Raw genomic sequence first — 18,465 nt, 5'->3', positions numbered from 1 at the left:
CTATAACCCTAACCCTAAATTCATACAAGTGTCCACCAAGCTTTGTTATTCCATTTACATATGTAAGATCTAAACCTAATACCCTAACCCGACCCGCCTAAATCCCTGGCTAAACCATAAATCCCTAACTCCTAACCCATAACGTTTAACCCAGCTCCTGACCCCTAAACATTAAATTTGATCAGCTCTTACATCATATATATACACTCCTGATCAATTACAATAGCCTTAAAATAGTAACCTGGCCCTAAATATGACCTAGCTAAAATCTTAAATTAATAATCATATATATATTATACTGAACCGAGCACTAAAAATACTGAACCGAGATGGGATAAGATGGGGATATCCTTTTGGATATAGCTTATATCGATTTTGAAGAACCAAATCTTCACACAATTTTAAAGAACCAAATTAATATTATCTCTTTTACAATTATATAAGAAATTAATTAATATATAAATTACAAAACACTAGTTAATCTAAACTGTAAACCATAAACCCTAAAATCATAAACCCTTAACACATAACCTCTAAACCTTAAACCCCAGCCTTTAAACAATAAACCATAGACCAAATACGATAAACTAAATATATAATAACCTACATTATATAATGCATGGTTAAGACCAAAACTCTGCGTTTTGGTTAAGATATTTTCCGGCGCTTCTCAAAAAGCGCCGCTAATACTATGCTTTAGCGGTGATTTCTCGTGGACGCCACTAATTCCAGTATACATCAAGACTTAAACGATGCGTTTTGGTTAATATATTTTATGGTGCTTCTCAAAACGCGCCGCTAATAGTATGCTTTAGCGGCGTTCTCCCGTAAGCGCCACTAATTCTAATATACCTCAAGACAAAACTCTGCGTTTTGGTGAGCATATTTTGCGGCGCTTTTTGTAAAGCGCCGCTAATACTATGCTTTAGCAGCGTTTTCCAGTATGCGCCACTAATTGTTGTATACATCAAGACAAAAACGTTGCGTTTTGGTTAAGAAATTTTGCGGCGCTTCTCCAGACGCGCCGCTAATAGTATGCCTTAGCGGCGTGTTCCCTTTGCGCCACTAATTCTAGTATACCTCAAGACCAAACTCTGCGTTTTGGTTAAAATATTTTGCGGCGCTTCTCACGAAACGCCGCTAATATTATGCTTTAGCGGTGTTTTCCCTTAAGCGCCACTAACTGTAACATACACCAAGACCAAAACGGTGCGCTTTGGTTAGGATATTTTGCGGCGTTTTCCCATAAGCGCCACAAATTCTAATATACCTCTAGACCAAACTCTGCGTTTTGGTTAACATATATTGCGGCGCTTTTCGTAAGCGCCGCTAATACTTGCTTTAGCGGCAGGTTTTCGTAAGTGCCACTAATGCTAATATACAGCAAGACAAAACGATATGTTTTCGTTAAGATTTTTGCGGCGCTTTCGACAATGGGCCGCTAATACTTGCTTTAGCGGCGTTTTATCATAGTCGCCACTAATTATAGTATACATCAAGACCAAAACGATGTTAAACGTCGCTAATGATGTTCTTTTACGGCGTTTCGCAAGAAGCGCCGCTAATGCCTGATATTTAGCGGCGTTTTATTTTTTGCGCCGCTAATGCGCGATTTTTAGCGGCGTTTGTCATCCAAACGCCACAAAAGATGCCGCTAAAAGCCTGTTTTGGTGTAGTGTAAGGTTTTCCTAATTTATTGCATGCTACCCATTTTTTTGTTTTATTTGATAAATAATTTTGTTTTTTACACACACATATATATAATTCTAAAATTTCATGTTTACGACTTGCCTTTATATGATTTCACCTATAATGAATCAAATGCAGTAAAAAACAATATAAAGAGTGAAATTTACAGGACCGATCGCTATTACAAGATTTTGGAACTCATTAACATAATGAAGCAAAATAGGAAAAATACCAACTTTATGAATTAATGAAGGGTGGGTATGGTGCATACTTCATGTAAAAATTGTAAAATAAAATCAGAAAATATTGCACTAAATATATATTTTTTCATGATATATGAATATTTATGCATTAACTGTGGGTATATTTACTATTTTAGGGCCTCCGAAGTTGGTAACATGTAGACCTCAAATGCGTTAACGGAAGGATGCTGTGTTCATATAAATAGGGAGCTAATTAGCTATAGTATCATGAGATAACATTAGCAAAATTAAAAAGACTTTACATGTTGTTTTCTTGCACGCATTTGGAGACTAAAAGCTACTCTTTGGAGTCCCCTAGCTAGCTTGGCAATAATGTTTACAACCCACTTAATTTCAATTTTTTCTACCCTAAGTTTACATTTTAAAAAGTTATAAAATAGTCATTAAATTATTCGAATATTTTCTCTTTCGAGTGGTGCTGGAGGTGAGAATAGAAAAAATCATACAACAACGATTTTAACCGTCTAATGACTTCAGTGAAATCTTTCAAATAATTTAATGACCATTTTATAATTTTTTAAAGTTGGTGACCAAAATATAAATTTGCAATTTATTGAAGTGAAGTCAATAATTCATACAATCATGCATGACATGAGATGCCGATGATCAGCCCCTCATTAATTGAATTATTAAACAATATTAAGATAGAATCAATTGGCATGCCTTTTTAAAAATCGAAGATGATGTGTTGAAGGTGGTTGTACTAAATTATAAACATTGGTTACTCATTTAAAGTGGACTTTCGCATCTTAATTAGTTGAGTTAACCTTGTTCATATTTCTTAATCAGTAAAATATTGATGGCTTATAAAAATTAAAAATTAAAACCAGACTTTCGCAACCTGCTGCTGTCGGCATCACATTGCACCCCTTTCCTTTGATTCTCAATTTCCATTTATGACTACTTCTATATTTCCATTCATAATTGTTTTTCCATTTGTGATAGAGATTTTACACATTTAAATGATTGATATTAAGTCTAAATTGTTTAGGCATAAATCTTTTTTCTCTTCAATTATCACTAATGGTTTTTTTTGGTAAGTTTTAATTATTTATAAATCATATTAATGATATATTGACATGCATAACTTAAAATTGATGTTTTCATCGTACACGTAAAAATTATTGTATAATTTAGCCTACTTGAAGATTAAGTTCATCGCTGTATAAAATCTATTCGCTTAATTGATAATCGAAACAAAGATAAATTAAGTAGACAATCCAAACCGCTCTTCGATAATATATATCAGGATATAACATACAAAATAAAAAAGAAAATTAGAAAAATGATTAATTTGACTGATTAGCTGCCTTCAATAAAGAAGCCACTCTTCTTGTCATCAAAAATGTATTTGGATTTCACATCGTTGCACACTTGGCTGCTCAAGCTCTCGTCTCAAGCATTGAGAGGGAGAATTCACCTTTACCTGGCGTATGTTATGGAGTTGCCAAAGCTGCTTTGGAAGTGATTCTAGTTCATGGCAACGAGTGATGGTCAACTCTTCAAGGCTGCCCATGGCTCCATCACCCATCCTCCATGTTTTAACAAGTATTTCTTCCATGAAAAGGAATCTGAGTTGAGGAAATGAGTTGGGTGCCATTTCCAGCTTGGGTCCCCTAATGGACTTTTTTGGCAGTTTCAACACCTGAAGGTGATCCAAACACTCCAACATTCTCATTACATCATCAGCAACTAGGTCGGTTTTCACCAAGCTTACCTTAACAAGACTTGCTGGGAATGATGTCCTTGCTGTTGGAAACTTAGTTAGATTGATAATCTTTAGTTTTTGAAGACAATGCAACTTGTAGAGGCATTCCAAACATCTCTTTGTCTGCTCCATGTCTTGACTATTTAAAGTCAACTTAATCAAGCTCGGAAACTTAGAACCAAAGATGAGTGCTGCAGTGTTTTCATTAGGAGTTATTGTTGAAAGAGTTTGTAGATGCCATAAACGTTTTTGATGATCAGGACATTTAGGCAACGTGGTATGTGGAGGTAACAAAAGATGCCTTAAGTTCTGCATTTTCCAAATCCCACTAGGCAAGCATGGAAGTATAACACAAGTGTTTTTAATATCAAGTGTCAGTAAATTAGGGAGACTAAACAAGGTACGAGGTAGACTGCTCAAATAAGGACTATTCAACTTCAAATACTTCAAAAGAGATAAACTTTTTCTGCTTCCATGAACCTTGGAAACACGTGTAGATCCTAAATCCAACACTTTGAGTCTCGAGAAATGTTTGCATTGTAATGTCAATCTATTTGAATCAAGGCTAGCCTCGTTGTGAAAACAAAGCAAAGAACATAAATGGGGTAAATAATCTCGATTAGACAAAATGTACCTCAAATCATAATGAATGGAAAGCCTCCATGACCATTGCCCGCTAATAAATGGATGTGATCCGAACTCGGTGTGAACTTGAAGAAACCCAATGCTTTCACTTTTGAAAACACAGAACATCCTCCAAATTTCATGGATTTGAAATGTTCTTACACCACCGTCTGATCTTTTTCTAGTAATCTCAATCAAGCTTAAACTATTTAGTTCTTCCAAGTATCTCCTTCCAATTTCCTCAGCTTTTGACCTCATTGTGTCTTCTATAAGTCCTTCTGCTACCCAGAGGTTGATGATTTGCCTTGCATGGATTTCAAAGCCACTAGGGAAAACACCCAAATAAAGCAGACACTTCTTAAGCTGTTCTGGTATTGTAGTATCATAGGTTAAATCTAATATCCCAAAACTTGGTTGACTGTCTTGTGGATTAAGGTACCAAGTGACCTTGCAAATGATCTGCAACCAGTTCCCGTATGTTTTATTTCTGGCTAGTAAACTAGACAAAGAGACAATAGCAAGTGGGAGGCCAGCACACTTGGTAGCAATCTGTTTCCCGAGCTTAACCAGTTCTTGAGGGCATTTTTCATCTTTGAACACCAGCTTTTCCAAAAGTTCCCACCTTGCTTCATCATCAAGAGGTTGAATATTATGAATACGACTGCTCGATGAGCTTGCCAGTGAAGCCACATTCTTTGAGCGAGTAGTTAATAACAGTCTGCTTCCATGTTTTTCATTAGGGAATACCTTGTTCTTTTCTAAGGTCTCCCATAGTTGAGTTTCTTCTACACCGTCCATGACAATGAGATATCTCTTGCCTTGTAAAAAGTTCCTCAGCTTCTCACCCAACTTCACATCGTCTAGCTTCGATGTTTCCTCTTCGATTGGCATCAGTTCCGAAAGGATGACTAACAACAAGTCCTTCATTTTATATTTGCTAGGCACAAACACCCACGCATGATGTTGAAACTGGTTGCTAATACTCCCATAAATCCTTTTAGCTAAAGTCGTCTTGCCGGAACCAGTCGTCCCAACAATTGAAACAACATCACGCTTTAACGCTTTAGTCAGCAACTTATTGGTCACTTCCTCAACCGCGACGCCGAATCCCACCACGTTTTCCTCCTCAACTTCCCTCCTTTGCTTCTCCAACCACTCTGAATCGCGCTTCCGCTTGGCTACTACTAGGCCGTCAACGCAGTACTTCTTTCTGTAACCATCAATTTCCTCGATTTTCTTCTTGATCATATCAACTTTTAAAGCGATCTTACGAAGCTTTGTGCCGTGAGGCCAAGCGTAAAGCAACCTTGCCACCGGGGTCCTTTGGTTTTGGGTATGTTTTTCAGTTTTAAATGTGTCGATGGTGTCCTTTGCTTCGAGAGCTAAACAATAGATTTGGGTCAGCCACTCGTTCACCTTATTATCCTTCACGAATGCGCCATCATATTCGTTGAGGCACTTCTCAATAAATTGCAGCTCATCCTGAAGTGATTGCACTCGTTCAGGAGCTCCACGAATCAACTGAACTTGTTTTGCTGCAAGTGGGATCCCTGCCCGTAAAAGCTCGGTTATTATAGATACAATGGCTTCCATCCTCCCTAACTTTTTAGTCACTCAGAAAACTAATTTGCCTTGTTATTTCAGAAACTGGACTGCTTGCATTTATGAGAATTTAAGACCTACCTTGTTTTTTTTTATAAGAAACTGGACTGCATTTATGATCTATTATTAATTATAGTTGAATTTATTAAAGTATGAATGAAAAAGAACTCGAGGATTTCATTTTCTGATTTTAAATTGCAATTTAGCTTACATAAGTGATGTTATCATCCAACCAAAAGTCAAATTTCATTTATTATTATATATATTTAAATCAAATTAAGCAATCATGCTTGACATGAGGTTGATATCCTAATGCTGATGACAAGCAACCATGTCAGATGGCAACTAAACATTTATATTTGATTTTTTTAATACAAAATCAAATTCATTAAATCAGTAAAACTGATAAAAAGAAAATAAAATGAAAATAAGTGGTACAGATTAAATCCAAATCAACCGGCTTACCCAATACACCCTTTTCTAAGTCCTATCTTATTTTCATCCTGTTGTAACAATTTATCAACATTAACAGTATCAATGATAAAATAGGATAAGAAATACATTCAAAGTAGTTTGCTTTCAATAAAGCAATCATGAGTAGACATGACTTCCACCGCAGAAAGATGGACTTTGCGACCTTTATAAAACTCGAGATGCACCGCACAAATTCACCCCAAATACCCACTGTCAACAGAGAGGGCCCCATCAAAATTACATTTAAACTCATCCACATACTACACTAGTTGATGGGCAGTCATGATCACATGCTGTATAGCATGCCCAAAAACCGCCTCCTTTCGATTTGTTGCTTGAACTTAATCGTACCACATCAATTAAAAACCTTCAATTACATGGCATGATTTGATTTACTAACGAGGTTTACTGAATTATTATTTTTCTTACACTAAAATAATGCATTTAATTAAATAATTATTCTATCAACACCTTAGTTTTAAACAACCCGATTTTTTAAAAATAAATTTAGGACTTTCAACTAATTGAAAATGATAAGTGATTTCAATAAGTTGTTCACATGCTCAAAGTTGACTTTCACATGGCTATCCTTTTTTAATCAAATTCGCTTTCGAAATGCTTCATTTAAAATAGATGTTTTGGTTGTACATGTTTTTAATATTTTTAAATTTATAGTTCTTTTTTAATAATATCAATAATTTTTTCAAATATAAACCAACCAAAGTTCTCAACATCCAGAATCTTAATCTTGGTTTAGATAGATTAAAATACAAGAAGAAAGACAAGTGAAAATGTTCCCAAATGAAGGAAGTCTTCACCGTGCATGTAACATAAATATGGATAAATTACATCCAAGATCACTAAACTAATAGTAAATTTATGTTTTAGTCACTTAACTTTAAAAGGTTACAAAATGATCACTCTTATGGGAGGTGAATGGGATGCTATTCTTAATATTAAAAATCAACTTTTAATCAGCTTTATATGAGGATTGATATTGACGTTGCATGTAAGTTGGGAGCAGTCGAATCTGATTCCTTCAAGCGTGGTGGAACAAATCTTTGGAACCTGCTGTAAGTAACAATTAGGCATCGCCATTGACGTTGTATTCCTTTTAAGTGTGTCGTATGACAGGTCCCTCCATCTGTTCCTTTCCTTTGATTCTCCTTTGATAATTGGGCATCTTATTCATTGATGGAAAAATAGATATGCTGACTGATATTTCCTGACAGGTGAGGAGGAGGATGAAAATAAAATAAAAATAATGGGAGTGAAATGGGTACTTTGGGCCCAAATCATACAGTTTTAGACAGCCTCATTTGAAACCGAAACTGAAGCTTCAAATTTGGGCTTTATAAAAGGAAAAACCACTCAATCATACCAGATTGGGCTGCAGATTTTGTGATCTTTCAATAAAAAAGAAATATATATATTCATGCAAATACTAGCAGTTTTTAGTGTTTTTTTCTTAGTATTTGGTACATTAATCACTTACAAAATTTTCATGTGCTTCATTTATATATTTACTAATTACTACATTTGTCATCATTCCAATCTTAAACTAATGTAACACATTTTCCCATTTTAGCTTTTATTCTTAAATACTTTTTTAAAATGTTTATTTGACATAATCCAAAACAGTGAAGTAAATTTCTTTCTGTGCATTTGACCAACGAAACCATAATAGATAGGACAAAATACAAGTTTCAAACCACGTCCCAATGCAATGAAAGGAGATTTAACATACATAATGTAAAGGACAAAATACAAGTTGCCATTCTTTTCATTTTATGAGGGAAAAAACTTCACTATTCGACTGTCTTCAATAAAGAGGCCACTCTTGTTGTCATCAGAAATGTATATGGACTTTACGTTGCTCCGCTCTTAATTGCTCAAGCTCTCGTTCCAAGCAATGTGAGGGAGAATTCACCTTTATCTGGTGCATGTCATGGAGTTGCCAAAGCTGATGTGGAAGCGATTTTTGGTCATGGCAACGACTGAGGGTCAACTCTTCAAGGCTGCCCATGGCTCCATCTCCCATCCTCCAAGTTTGGATAAAAATTTCTTCCATTAAGAGAATCTCAATTGAGGAAATGAGTTGTCTGTCATTTCCAGCTTGGTTCCCCTAATGGACCTTGTTGCAGTCTCAGCACCTGGAGATGACCCAATTTCTCCAATGTTCTCATTACATCATCAGCAACTAGGCCGGTTCTCACCAAGGTTACCTTAACCAGTCTTGTTGGGAATGTCCCTGCTATTGGAAACACAGCACAGTTAATAACCTTTTGTTTCTGAAGACACTCCAACTTGTAGAGGCATTACAAGCATTTCTTTGTCTTCCCCATGTCCAAGCTATTTAAGGTCAACTTAATCAAGTTCAGAAACCTGTAATGAATGATGAGAGCTGCAGTTTCTCTATTAGGAGTTATTGCTGAAAGAGTTTGGAGATGTGGCAAACATCTGTCACCATTATCAGAACTTTTAGGCAGCGTAGTTTGGTGAGGCACCGAAAGATGCCTCAGCTTTTGCATTTCCCAAATCCCACATTGCAAGCATTTTACACAAGTATTTTTTATATCAAGTGTCTGTTGATCAGATAGGTTGCATAAAGAAGAAGGAAGACGTTTCAAGGAAGGATGATTTATTGTCAAATACTTCAACACAAGTGAACCTTTTATGCTTCCACCAAGCTTAGTAACATACGTAGATCCTAGATCCAGCGCACTAATATTTTGGAGATGATCGAATTTCAACGTAAATTCATCTGAATCAAGGCTACTGTTATTGTGGAAACATAGCAACGAGTGTAGGTGGGATAAATAATTCGGATCAGACAAAATGTATCTCAGCTCGTGGATGTGATCCTACCTTCATTTGAACATCAAGGAACCTTGTGCGTTCGCTTTTCGTAATGCGGAAGTTGCGCCAAAGTTTATGGATTTGGAATGTTTTAACACCCCGTCTGATCTTTTTCTGGCTACCTCGATCAAGCATAGATCAATCAGTTCATCCAAGTATCTCTCCGCAATTTGCTCGGCACTTGCTTCATTGTTTCCCTTTGCAAGTACCTCTGCTATCCAAAGGTTGATGATTTGCCTTGCAGGGATTTCACAATCACTAGGGTAAGCACCCAAATAGAGAAAGCATTCCTTAAGGTGATCGGTATGCTATCATTGTTCAAAGCTAATATACCAAAACATGGTGAACCATTTGTTTGGTTAAGGTATCAAGTGGGGTTGGTAAGTATATCTAACCAGCCAAAGAGACAATGGCAAGTGGGAGCTCATCACACTTGGCTGCAATTTGTTCACCAGATGTTCCGGGCAGCTTCCGTCTTTGAACACTAACTTCTCGAGGAGTTCCGACCTCTCCTTTCCACCCAGGGATTGGAGATGATGAGTACGAATAGGTGATGAGCTTGCTAGTAAAGCCACACCATTTGAGCAAGTAGTCAACAATACTCTGCTTCCATTTTGGTGGTCGGGGAAAACCTTATTCTTTTCAAATTCCTGCCACAGTTGAGCTTTCTCCACACCATCTATGACGACCAGATATCTCTTGCCTAGTAGCAACTTCCTCAGCTTCTCGGCCAACTTCACATCATCTAGCTTCAATGTCTCCTCCCCAACAGACATTAGATTCTCAAGGAGACCCAACAACAGCTCCCTCATTCTATATTTGCTAGGCACAAAAATCCATGCCCGATTCTTGAACTTTTGCTCACTGGTCTGATAAATCACTTTAGCTAAAGTGGTCTTGCCTACACCAGCCATCCCTACAACTGAAACTTGGCCTTTTGTTAAGCAGCATCTCACTCACTCGTTTCGTTGCATCGCCAGATCCCACCCCGTTTTCCACTTCCTCCACTTCCCTTCTAGCCTCTCTAACTAATTTTCCGTGTTTAAGTTGCTCTCTTATGCTTGGCGCTCAACGCAATACTTGTTTTTGTAGCCATCGATTTCTTCCATCCTCTTCTTGATCGATTTTACTTTTGTGGCTACCTCCCTAGGCATTCCGGCATGAGGCAAACCATAATACATCTTGGCTGCCCAGTTCCTCCGCTTGTGGAGACCATATTTAGTTTCAAATGTGTCGACGATATCCTTTTCCTCGAGCGCTAAATCTTGGATCTAGCTCAGCCATTCCTTCACCATGCTATCTTCCATAAATCTGTTGTAACATGTTCGGAGGTGCTTGTCAACGAACTGCAACTCAGCATGAAGTAAGCGCACCATTATCCCTGGCTTCCGAAATCAACTTAGCTTCTTATTTAACTAGTGGGGTCACTGTCTGTAAAAGAAAAGTTATTAGAGGAAAGGGGTCCATCCTTTCTATTTCCTTTTACTCACACAAAAACTAATTTGCCTTGTTATTTTGGCAACTGGACCTTCCTCCCCTATTTTTATAGAACAGCCATTGTCTACGTCTATGCCCAACTTAGTAAGAGACACAGCAACAAGTCAACAACAACCACGTGACGAGCTTCCTTGTTCTCATGTATACTGTAATAATAATATTTAAATTAAGTCAACCCCTATAAAATCAGTTTACACCCCTGCCATTAGCTTCAATTTAAGTTTTATTATCATTATAACTATGGTTATGATTTTTCAACTTTACCAAACAAAGAGACAAAGAAATTTACTTTTTCTTTCAAATTCTTCATCTTTCTTATCATATGACTTCCTCTTCTTCTACCTTCATTTTTTTTCATCTTCTATCAAGTAAAACCTCGTATACTTGAAATCATCACTAGAACAACAACATTTTACTGAAATCTTCAGCAGCTTTTAGGTTCGATAATATTAGATTGATTGGAAATCATTCGGGTTGGGTCGACTATTTATTAAAACCTTTTATATATATTATTTCAATCATAGGAGGTTGGGATGGAGTTTGTTTGAGATTAAATTCAAGTTTTTTTATATACTTTTAATTAATAAATATTTTTATAATCAAAATATTTTTCATACTTGTTTTACGAATTAATATTTTCAGGGCTTAGAGTTATTTCTCTCAACAATTTTATTTACATGGTTTGGATTTGAATTTTTTCCTTGTTGATGTAATTAATAAATTTTATTTATTCGAAATATAAGCATCTTCAGATGACAAACCCATTAAACACGAAGTATCGTGATGCTATAAAGACTAGACAATGAAGAAGTCAAGAAATAAAGAAAGACTTGTGGAAGTCTCCTTTACTCCTTGCAGAATTAGTTGCATGGTAAAGTTGAAATTAATACATGTAATAACATGTTTTTATTAATTATTATTACTTGTCTGTCTTTTGAGATTACAAATGTTGGGGGTTCAGATTTCACAATGAAATCAAAGTTCTGCATTGTAAAAGTAAATTGTGAGATTTTCCTTTCCTTTCTTTTTTTCCCTGCTATATTTCATAACATAAAAAGGAGCTTTGGATCTGGCTCCGGATTTTCGGCTCCAAAAAGCATGATGGGGGTATAATTAATATGGATATGGATATGGATATGGATATTGAAATCATACTTGAATGAATATGAGTATTGATAAATAGATTTCTAGAATGTGAAATGAAAAACTAAAAGAGAGGCTAACATAAAACAAAAGGAAATGGTTAAATGTTTAACAAAAATTTTACATGTATACCAGATGTTTACCCCAAAAAAATAATAATAAAAGCAGAAATTTAGGAAGGTCAATTGACACAACTTTTCTCATGGCTCAAATTTCTATCAGATCATAATACTAAGCAAAACACCATTGCTCGTTCCCCACTCCATCTGGATCACATAGCAGCAATGCTTCAAATTCTTCATGCTAAGAGTTAGCCGCTTCCGGATTTAAGTGTATTACTCAACCTACAATGATGACCAATAAATTAATTTCCTTTAGGAGTTACAGAGGATGATCAAATAGGTTCACAGATCCCTTCCTTTGATGATGAACGACTCGATGTGCATAAACAAATGACTCAGCATTCTACCACTTAAAAGATGATTTGTTCAAGGAGTGGATAGATTTACTTTAAAACTAGTTTCTATTGTTGAAAGATGCATAGAACACGGGCATAAATCACTTTGAAGTTCTTACTTATAAATACATGCAATGAATCTCATCATAGCATAGGCTGCAAGGCAATTTTGCCAAGTATATTCAAGGATAACATGAATTACATGTGAGACATGAAACTTACCAATCCAAGCCTTCAAAAAGACCTTCCCCTTTTATTGCTGAAGTTTTAAAAATAGCCCATTGTCGGTTTTTTATCTTGTGTAACTCCAAAGACTCTGTAACTGCGGCGTCATCAAGTGCACCTGGAAGATCCTGTATACACCAAGAATGTGCACATGATCAGCTCTTGCGCAATGCCAATTGGCTAAAATAAGATGAAGAAAAAAGTTTCACGATACTTGAACAAGAAAAAGGAAATTTACCAACCTGCTTATTTGCAAAAATAAGAACTGCTGCTCCTCTCAGCTCCTCTTCCTGTAAAAGATTCACACTTGAAACTTGTCCAGAAGACGCATTAATGAAATACATAAAACAAGCATTGACAAATGAAGTAGGATATTGTAAACACCAAGTAAGCGCTGTTGGTTACAGACATATAAACAAGTCATCATCACATTCTAGGGAGCAGAAAGAAGATTTTCATGTAGCATTCTTTCTTTTTATCGAACTTCTAAAATACAAATGTTACTACAGTGGACCATGAGATCAATGTTACCGCCTGCAAAGTAATCTATATATCATCTTCAATGCATGGAATATTTATAAGATATACCATAGCAAGGTTTTAGGAAGTTTTTAAGAAAGAGGAAAACTAGTAAAGTACATCTTGATGGGTTTACCTCCAAGATTGCATGAAATTCTTCTTTAGCTATCACCAGCCTATCTGTGTCACTTGAATCAACAACATAGATTATAGCCTGAGTATTTGGAAAGTAGCATCTCCAATATGGCCTGTAGAGCAAAATGAAATAAGAAACTAGGCTGGTCTATACTAGAAGCACCGTTTTATTGAATATGGGAACAAAATATGAACCATATACTAAAATTGAATAGGATGATTAATCTTTTCGCCTGTCATGAACACACGAAAGCATAGATGTAAACTTTTATTTTATTTCAACACTTTTAGACATTGAGATAACCTGGAATAACGCTAATAAATTAAATCCCAAGTCCTAATTATAAAAGTGGTACAAACAGTGGCATCCCATGAATACAACATTGAAATGCTATGACAGACTCAAAGTTAGTTTGTTCTAAAGGTAAAAAGAAAACGGAAATTCACTTATTAGCCATGGGATTGTTAATAACAATAGTTATAAAATCTAGGCTCATATTCCTGGTTTCCCTAAAACACAGAGTGAATAAGATAGTCTAATTTGTGGCTTTTTCAAGAAGTTCATTTTTAGCAATAATGCAAAAAAAAAAAAAAATCCTAGTTATATCCAGTCACAAAATACCTTTTTTGTTGTTGTTGTTGAAAATCCATAAAATACCCTTGAAAGTCTATGAACTAACTTTGAAAAAACTTACAACCAATGCATTAAAATGATCCTTTGTTAAGCAGACACCTTAACTATAAGAAGTTTGGCATGAACTGAATAAAGACATACACCTCTTTTACAACTTAAAAGAACTTACGGGATGTCATATAAGTTTGAGAGCAAAAACTATTAGCTTAATTAAATTTCTAAGCGGCCAGATGCAGACTCATAAAGACAAACTTTACATAGAGCTTCTAGAAACCAAACATCTTATTTCGAAGTTGCCACTGGCCAGCAGAATATTAGTAAATAATGAAGGAATATAAAAACAATGAATGTTTGTGAAAGTTACCTGATACTTGTCTGTCCTCCTGCATGAGTAAATAATAAAGATGTTATCAAGACAAGAAATTGACATCACTTGTGTTAAAATATTAAAGCTCCAAATGATAAAAGAAAGCAAAATTGCAGAACAAGGTATTAAATGAATACATTTCAGTCTAATACTAAAGCATTAAAATTCCACAACTTAATACTATTAGTTTTGACAAAGTACAGTGGCTTTGAACAACAGCAAACTTGGAATCAGAAAAGAACCTTAAGTTTGCAGAAATAGCTTTTGGATTGGCAGCTAGAGACAGAATATCCCATATAATATCATATTTCATCCAGTATCGGAAAAGTAAAGCTTTGATGATAAAGAGTGATCAGTGCTGTAAATTTGCTTAAAGCTGCTACTATGATGGTTTTACGGAAGAAATACCAAGAAAAGATATATAAAGATATCGACAAGAGGCAAAAGAATCACGTAAGTTGCGGATTAAAGCTACTTTATGCAGTTGAGATTTACAATAACAGGCATTATCTCAAGCCTTTGATATAAGAAATTATGAACTTCGCCATCTCTTTACCTTCAAACAATTAAATCGATAAGAAAATATTATCAAACTTTCAGGACATTACTATAAAAAATCTACTATACATGTTAAAGATCCAGATCAAGAAGTAGTGATCGGCATACCTAAATCCCACACTTGAAATTTGATGTTATTGTACTGCACTGTTTCGACATTAAATCCAATTGCTGCACCATCAAGAACAAAGTAAATAAAATAACAATTCTTAAACATAAAGAGAAACCCATTGATCCTCTTAATTGCAAATATTAACTTACTTCTCCCTTATACATCGAAATGCTAAATAATTCCCTTTAAAACAAACAAAATTGAAAAAAAAAAGAAAAAAAGGAAGACTAACTTGGAATTGTTGAGACAACTTCACCCATCTGGAGTCGATCTGCAACCAAAACCATGAAATTATTAAAAAAAGAAAATGGAAAATGCCCATTTAATAAAACCCAATATAAAAGTCACTTAAAACATAATAAGGAAGCGATATAATACAGAGAATGGTGGTTTTGCCAGCATTGTCAAGGCCGAGAACAAGGATCCGAGCCTCCCTGTTTCCAAACAGATTAGAGAACATCTTTGTAAACAGTATACCCATATCGTTAAATATAGAAAAATAGGTCTCTCAGTGCATGAAATTTGGATCCGATCTGCAAAGCAGCACCCCTTCTTTTTCCTCCCTGTACAAAAGGAGAGGGCCTGCTTGCAAGAAGAGTTGAGATCCCGAGTGCGGTGAAATTGAAAACTCGAGAAATAGACAGGGGGAATAATTGCAAAGACTGTAAATTCTTCTCTCTTTTTTGGCGCTTTTCTAATTTATTTCCTGGGAATCGATCGAAATGGAGACAATAAGGAGCGAAGCAACAAAGAAGATGGAAAAAAATGGGGTACTATACTATGCGGTGATGGAACTGGTGCATCAAATAGATGATTGGGCCACGTCATTTCTTTTTGGAAATTCATCGTATTTTGTAAGTTACTGACGCGGTTACAGCTAGACTGCAGTCCTTGAAATTTGGGAGGGAAATATAACGGCTGCGGTTGGGCAATATTAGGGTTAAAGTACTTGATAGATCCTTGTATTATAGAACTGAATCAAATTAGTCCCTCTACTATTAAAATGAATCAAATAAGTCCAAATTGTAATGGATCTAACATTCACTGTACAAAAAAGTCTTAAAAATTATTTTTTCAATTGCAGTTCAATTCCAAACAAAAGATTCCATTTATAAAATTATAAAAACTTTAAAATTATTAATTACATTAAACAATAAATGATAACTTCATTACGATTTGGCTTTATTTAGTTCTTTTGAATAATACAAAGACTAAATTGATTCATTTAGTAGTAAAAGGTTAATTTAATTAGTTTCCTATAATACAAGGATCTTTCACATATATTTACCGTATTATTAGTTACAACCGTTTTTTAAATAATATATCTCCATGAAATGAAAAACAACCATGAATCCTTTATGTGAGGTTAATCTATCTTTTATGTATATAGCTTATTTATACTAGAAATTTTATCACACGTGTATCGTGTGGAAACCATAGATTTAGAGTATAAAGATATGTTTAAAAATAATATACAATCAACAATGAAATATATTGTTTGAAATATATACGGTATTAAAATAAAAATTAGATTAAACTGTGGGTAAAACGAAATTTAAACACATAAATACATCGGATAAATAACACTAAATGCACTACAATTATTAAATAATGAAATATATGATTTGAAACTAAGTAATCATAATAATGAGCGAAATATATACGGTATTAAAATAAAAAATTAGATTAAATATGAGTAAAACAAAATTTAATCACATAAATACATTAGCTAAACAATATTAAATGCACTATAATTTTTATCATGATTTTACCATCAATCGTGAGTTAGTGTCGAGTTGATTTGTGATACCAACTCAATTAACAATATTATTAATATATATAGTGATAAGGATAATATATTGTGCATATTAAAATAAAAATGTATAAAACATAACAACATGAAGCTTGGTTGAGTAGTAAATTTAATGTTTTACTAATAAAATTGGTGCAGGTTAAAATTCCACCATTTGCATATATTTTTTAGTTTTTGTTGAAATGAAAAATTAAAATACCCTCAAATAATATGACTTATTTTAATTATTGAAGGGTATTTTTGCAATTTTACTAATCGAACTAGTGTCCGGTTGACTTGTGACACTCATTCAATCAAAGATTTTATCAGTAGTATAAATTATAGAACAATTTAGTAACAGGAGTCAAAATCACATTAATTCAATTAAAATATTTTAAAAATATTTTTATAAATAAAATTAATAAGTTTTAGAATGATAAAAAATTTCGTAATTAACGAGTGATAATTATTTAGGAAAAGCTTATCGAAGTGCCTTTATAATTCTTGATAAAGCGTAAATAAAACACAAGCAAGCCTGTAAATACGAACGGTGCAAAGACATGAATTTTCTTGATTGATAGACAGACTATCATTAGTGATTTAGTTCACACAATTTAATTGTACGTATAATTTTGAGCAAGAAATTCAAACCCTATTCTCAAGATATCGGATAAAGTCATATATACATATCAATTACTGAATCGAGTTCTGGGATGCAAAATTTACACATCTTCCCTTTTGGGCTTGGCAGTGAAACAATAATGAGGTGCTTGAACCACTAAATCTGGCAGTGTTGCACCAGCTTCAAATGTCATCACGTGTGTAATTATTCCTGAAAATTTTCCATATTGATTCAGTCTATATCTCGCATCAACTCTGAATAAAACTAATAACCTTATGTACTTACCATCATAGAAATCCCATCGAACAGGCCTCTTAGTAGCAACATCTTCATAGTACCAAATAAAATCTACTTTCTCCCACACATTACAAAGGAACCCATCCTTGACTTGTGTCCCCAAATAGTTAGCTCCATCGAGGAAATCAGGCCTAGGAATCCCAACTCCAAATTCAATGGTCTGGCATGTTCCATTGATGCCCTTTGTGTAGTAAAAGGAGGTTCCATTGTTCCACTCTACATCGTACATATAAACCCCAAGCTGCTTCTGCTGCAGATTTACATTGCGACCTTTTGGCCAGTCGTACCAGAGATCAGTGATCTGGTGAACCCCGGAGTATAATTTCATGCAAAGAAGTGCATGGAATTGTTCGGGCCATGGTGTTGGTGTTGGTGTGGGGATCGAGTTGGACTCAGGCCATTCGACTGAAGGGTTTATAAATACAATGAACCAGGTTGTGTATAAAAGGAAGTTCTTACAACTCATCTCACACTTTCGACTTGTTCAGCTAGATTTTCTGTTTCTTCTTCTTCTTGTAGCTGTTTTCATTTTTCTCCCTTGTGGATAAAGGGTGTTGGCTAAATTAGAGGCTGAAATTAAAAGATAGATAGTAGATACCCCAAGGAAGACTCATCCAGAACCGGTGGCTGAAACTAAATACTATTGGAAGGCCATAATGTGAGAGTGGATTTGAAGCCCATTTAGGCCCAAATTAAATGAAGGGTTACATAAACATTACCAATTGGAGATGAACATGCACACACATTATCAAAATTCCTTTATGTCTTGCATTTTGCATAAGAAGCAAAAGTATGTAATAACCTGCCAAAGAGAGGGATATGGCAACAGTAAGAAAAGAGACCCTTCTGAAATGATTTGAAATGAAAATAGAAATTCAAACGACAAAT

General features: G+C 34.9%; 3 protein-coding genes and 2 pseudogenes across 3 annotated transcripts; all 5 read right to left on the bottom strand.

Annotated features, from left to right (window-relative positions):
* Positions 1-3,159: 3,159 nt before the first annotated feature.
* Positions 3,160-6,002, bottom strand: LOC105771166 (putative late blight resistance protein homolog R1A-10). Its single transcript, XM_012592579.2, has one exon. It carries the CDS (start codon positions 5,875-5,877, stop codon positions 3,292-3,294), a length of 2,586 nt encoding a protein of 861 aa, XP_012448033.2. The 5' UTR covers positions 5,878-6,002; the 3' UTR covers positions 3,160-3,291.
* Positions 6,003-8,209: 2,207 nt separating this feature from the next.
* On the bottom strand, positions 8,210-9,570 carry LOC128041324 (putative disease resistance protein At1g59780; annotated as a pseudogene).
* Positions 9,524-10,643, bottom strand: LOC105769969 (putative disease resistance RPP13-like protein 2; annotated as a pseudogene).
* A 1,273-nt stretch (positions 10,644-11,916) lies between these two features.
* On the bottom strand, positions 11,917-15,638 carry LOC105769970 (ADP-ribosylation factor 1). Its single transcript, XM_012590961.2, has 8 exons — positions 15,245-15,638; positions 15,099-15,137; positions 14,863-14,925; positions 14,194-14,212; positions 13,197-13,308; positions 12,784-12,831; positions 12,539-12,669; positions 11,917-12,203 (listed from the first exon to the last, which is right to left on the bottom strand). Exons 1-8 carry the CDS (start codon positions 15,345-15,347, stop codon positions 12,170-12,172), a joined length of 549 nt encoding a protein of 182 aa, XP_012446415.1. The 5' UTR covers positions 15,348-15,638; the 3' UTR covers positions 11,917-12,169.
* A 1,558-nt stretch (positions 15,639-17,196) lies between these two features.
* LOC128041309 (uncharacterized protein At4g14100-like) lies at positions 17,197-18,194 on the bottom strand. The gene is made up of 2 exons (XM_052631176.1): positions 17,566-18,194; positions 17,197-17,490 (listed from the first exon to the last, which is right to left on the bottom strand). Exons 1-2 carry the CDS (start codon positions 18,041-18,043, stop codon positions 17,381-17,383), a joined length of 588 nt encoding a protein of 195 aa, XP_052487136.1. The 5' UTR covers positions 18,044-18,194; the 3' UTR covers positions 17,197-17,380.
* Between the last annotated feature and the right edge of the window lie 271 nt (positions 18,195-18,465).

This window comes from Gossypium raimondii, chromosome 5 (genome assembly GCF_025698545.1).
Source record: "Gossypium raimondii isolate GPD5lz chromosome 5, ASM2569854v1, whole genome shotgun sequence".
Lineage (NCBI taxonomy): Eukaryota > Viridiplantae > Streptophyta > Magnoliopsida > Malvales > Malvaceae > Gossypium > Gossypium raimondii.
The sequence above is the reverse complement of the archived record's forward strand: the minus strand, read 5'-3'. Positions and strand labels throughout refer to the sequence as shown.

Excerpts from the sequence above, each read along its gene's own strand:
- LOC105771166 (XM_012592579.2), bottom strand. The coding sequence starts at position 5,877 with ATGGAAGCCATTGTATCTATAATAACCGAGCTTTTACGGGCAGGGATC.
- LOC105769970 (XM_012590961.2), bottom strand. The coding sequence starts at position 15,347 with ATGGGTATACTGTTTACAAAGATGTTCTCTAATCTGTTTGGAAACAGG. Across the intron at positions 15,138-15,244 it reads TGGCAAAACCACCATTCTCT|ATCGACTCCAGATGGGTGAA; the intron begins GTATTATATCGC and ends TTTTGGTTGCAG. Across the intron at positions 12,832-13,196 it reads AATTTCATGCAATCTTGGAG|GAAGAGGAGCTGAGAGGAGC; the intron begins GTAAACCCATCA and ends AATCTTTTACAG.
- LOC128041309 (XM_052631176.1), bottom strand. The coding sequence starts at position 18,043 with ATGAGTTGTAAGAACTTCCTTTTATACACAACCTGGTTCATTGTATTT. Across the intron at positions 17,491-17,565 it reads TCGATGGGATTTCTATGATG|GAATAATTACACACGTGATG; the intron begins GTAAGTACATAA and ends GAAAATTTTCAG.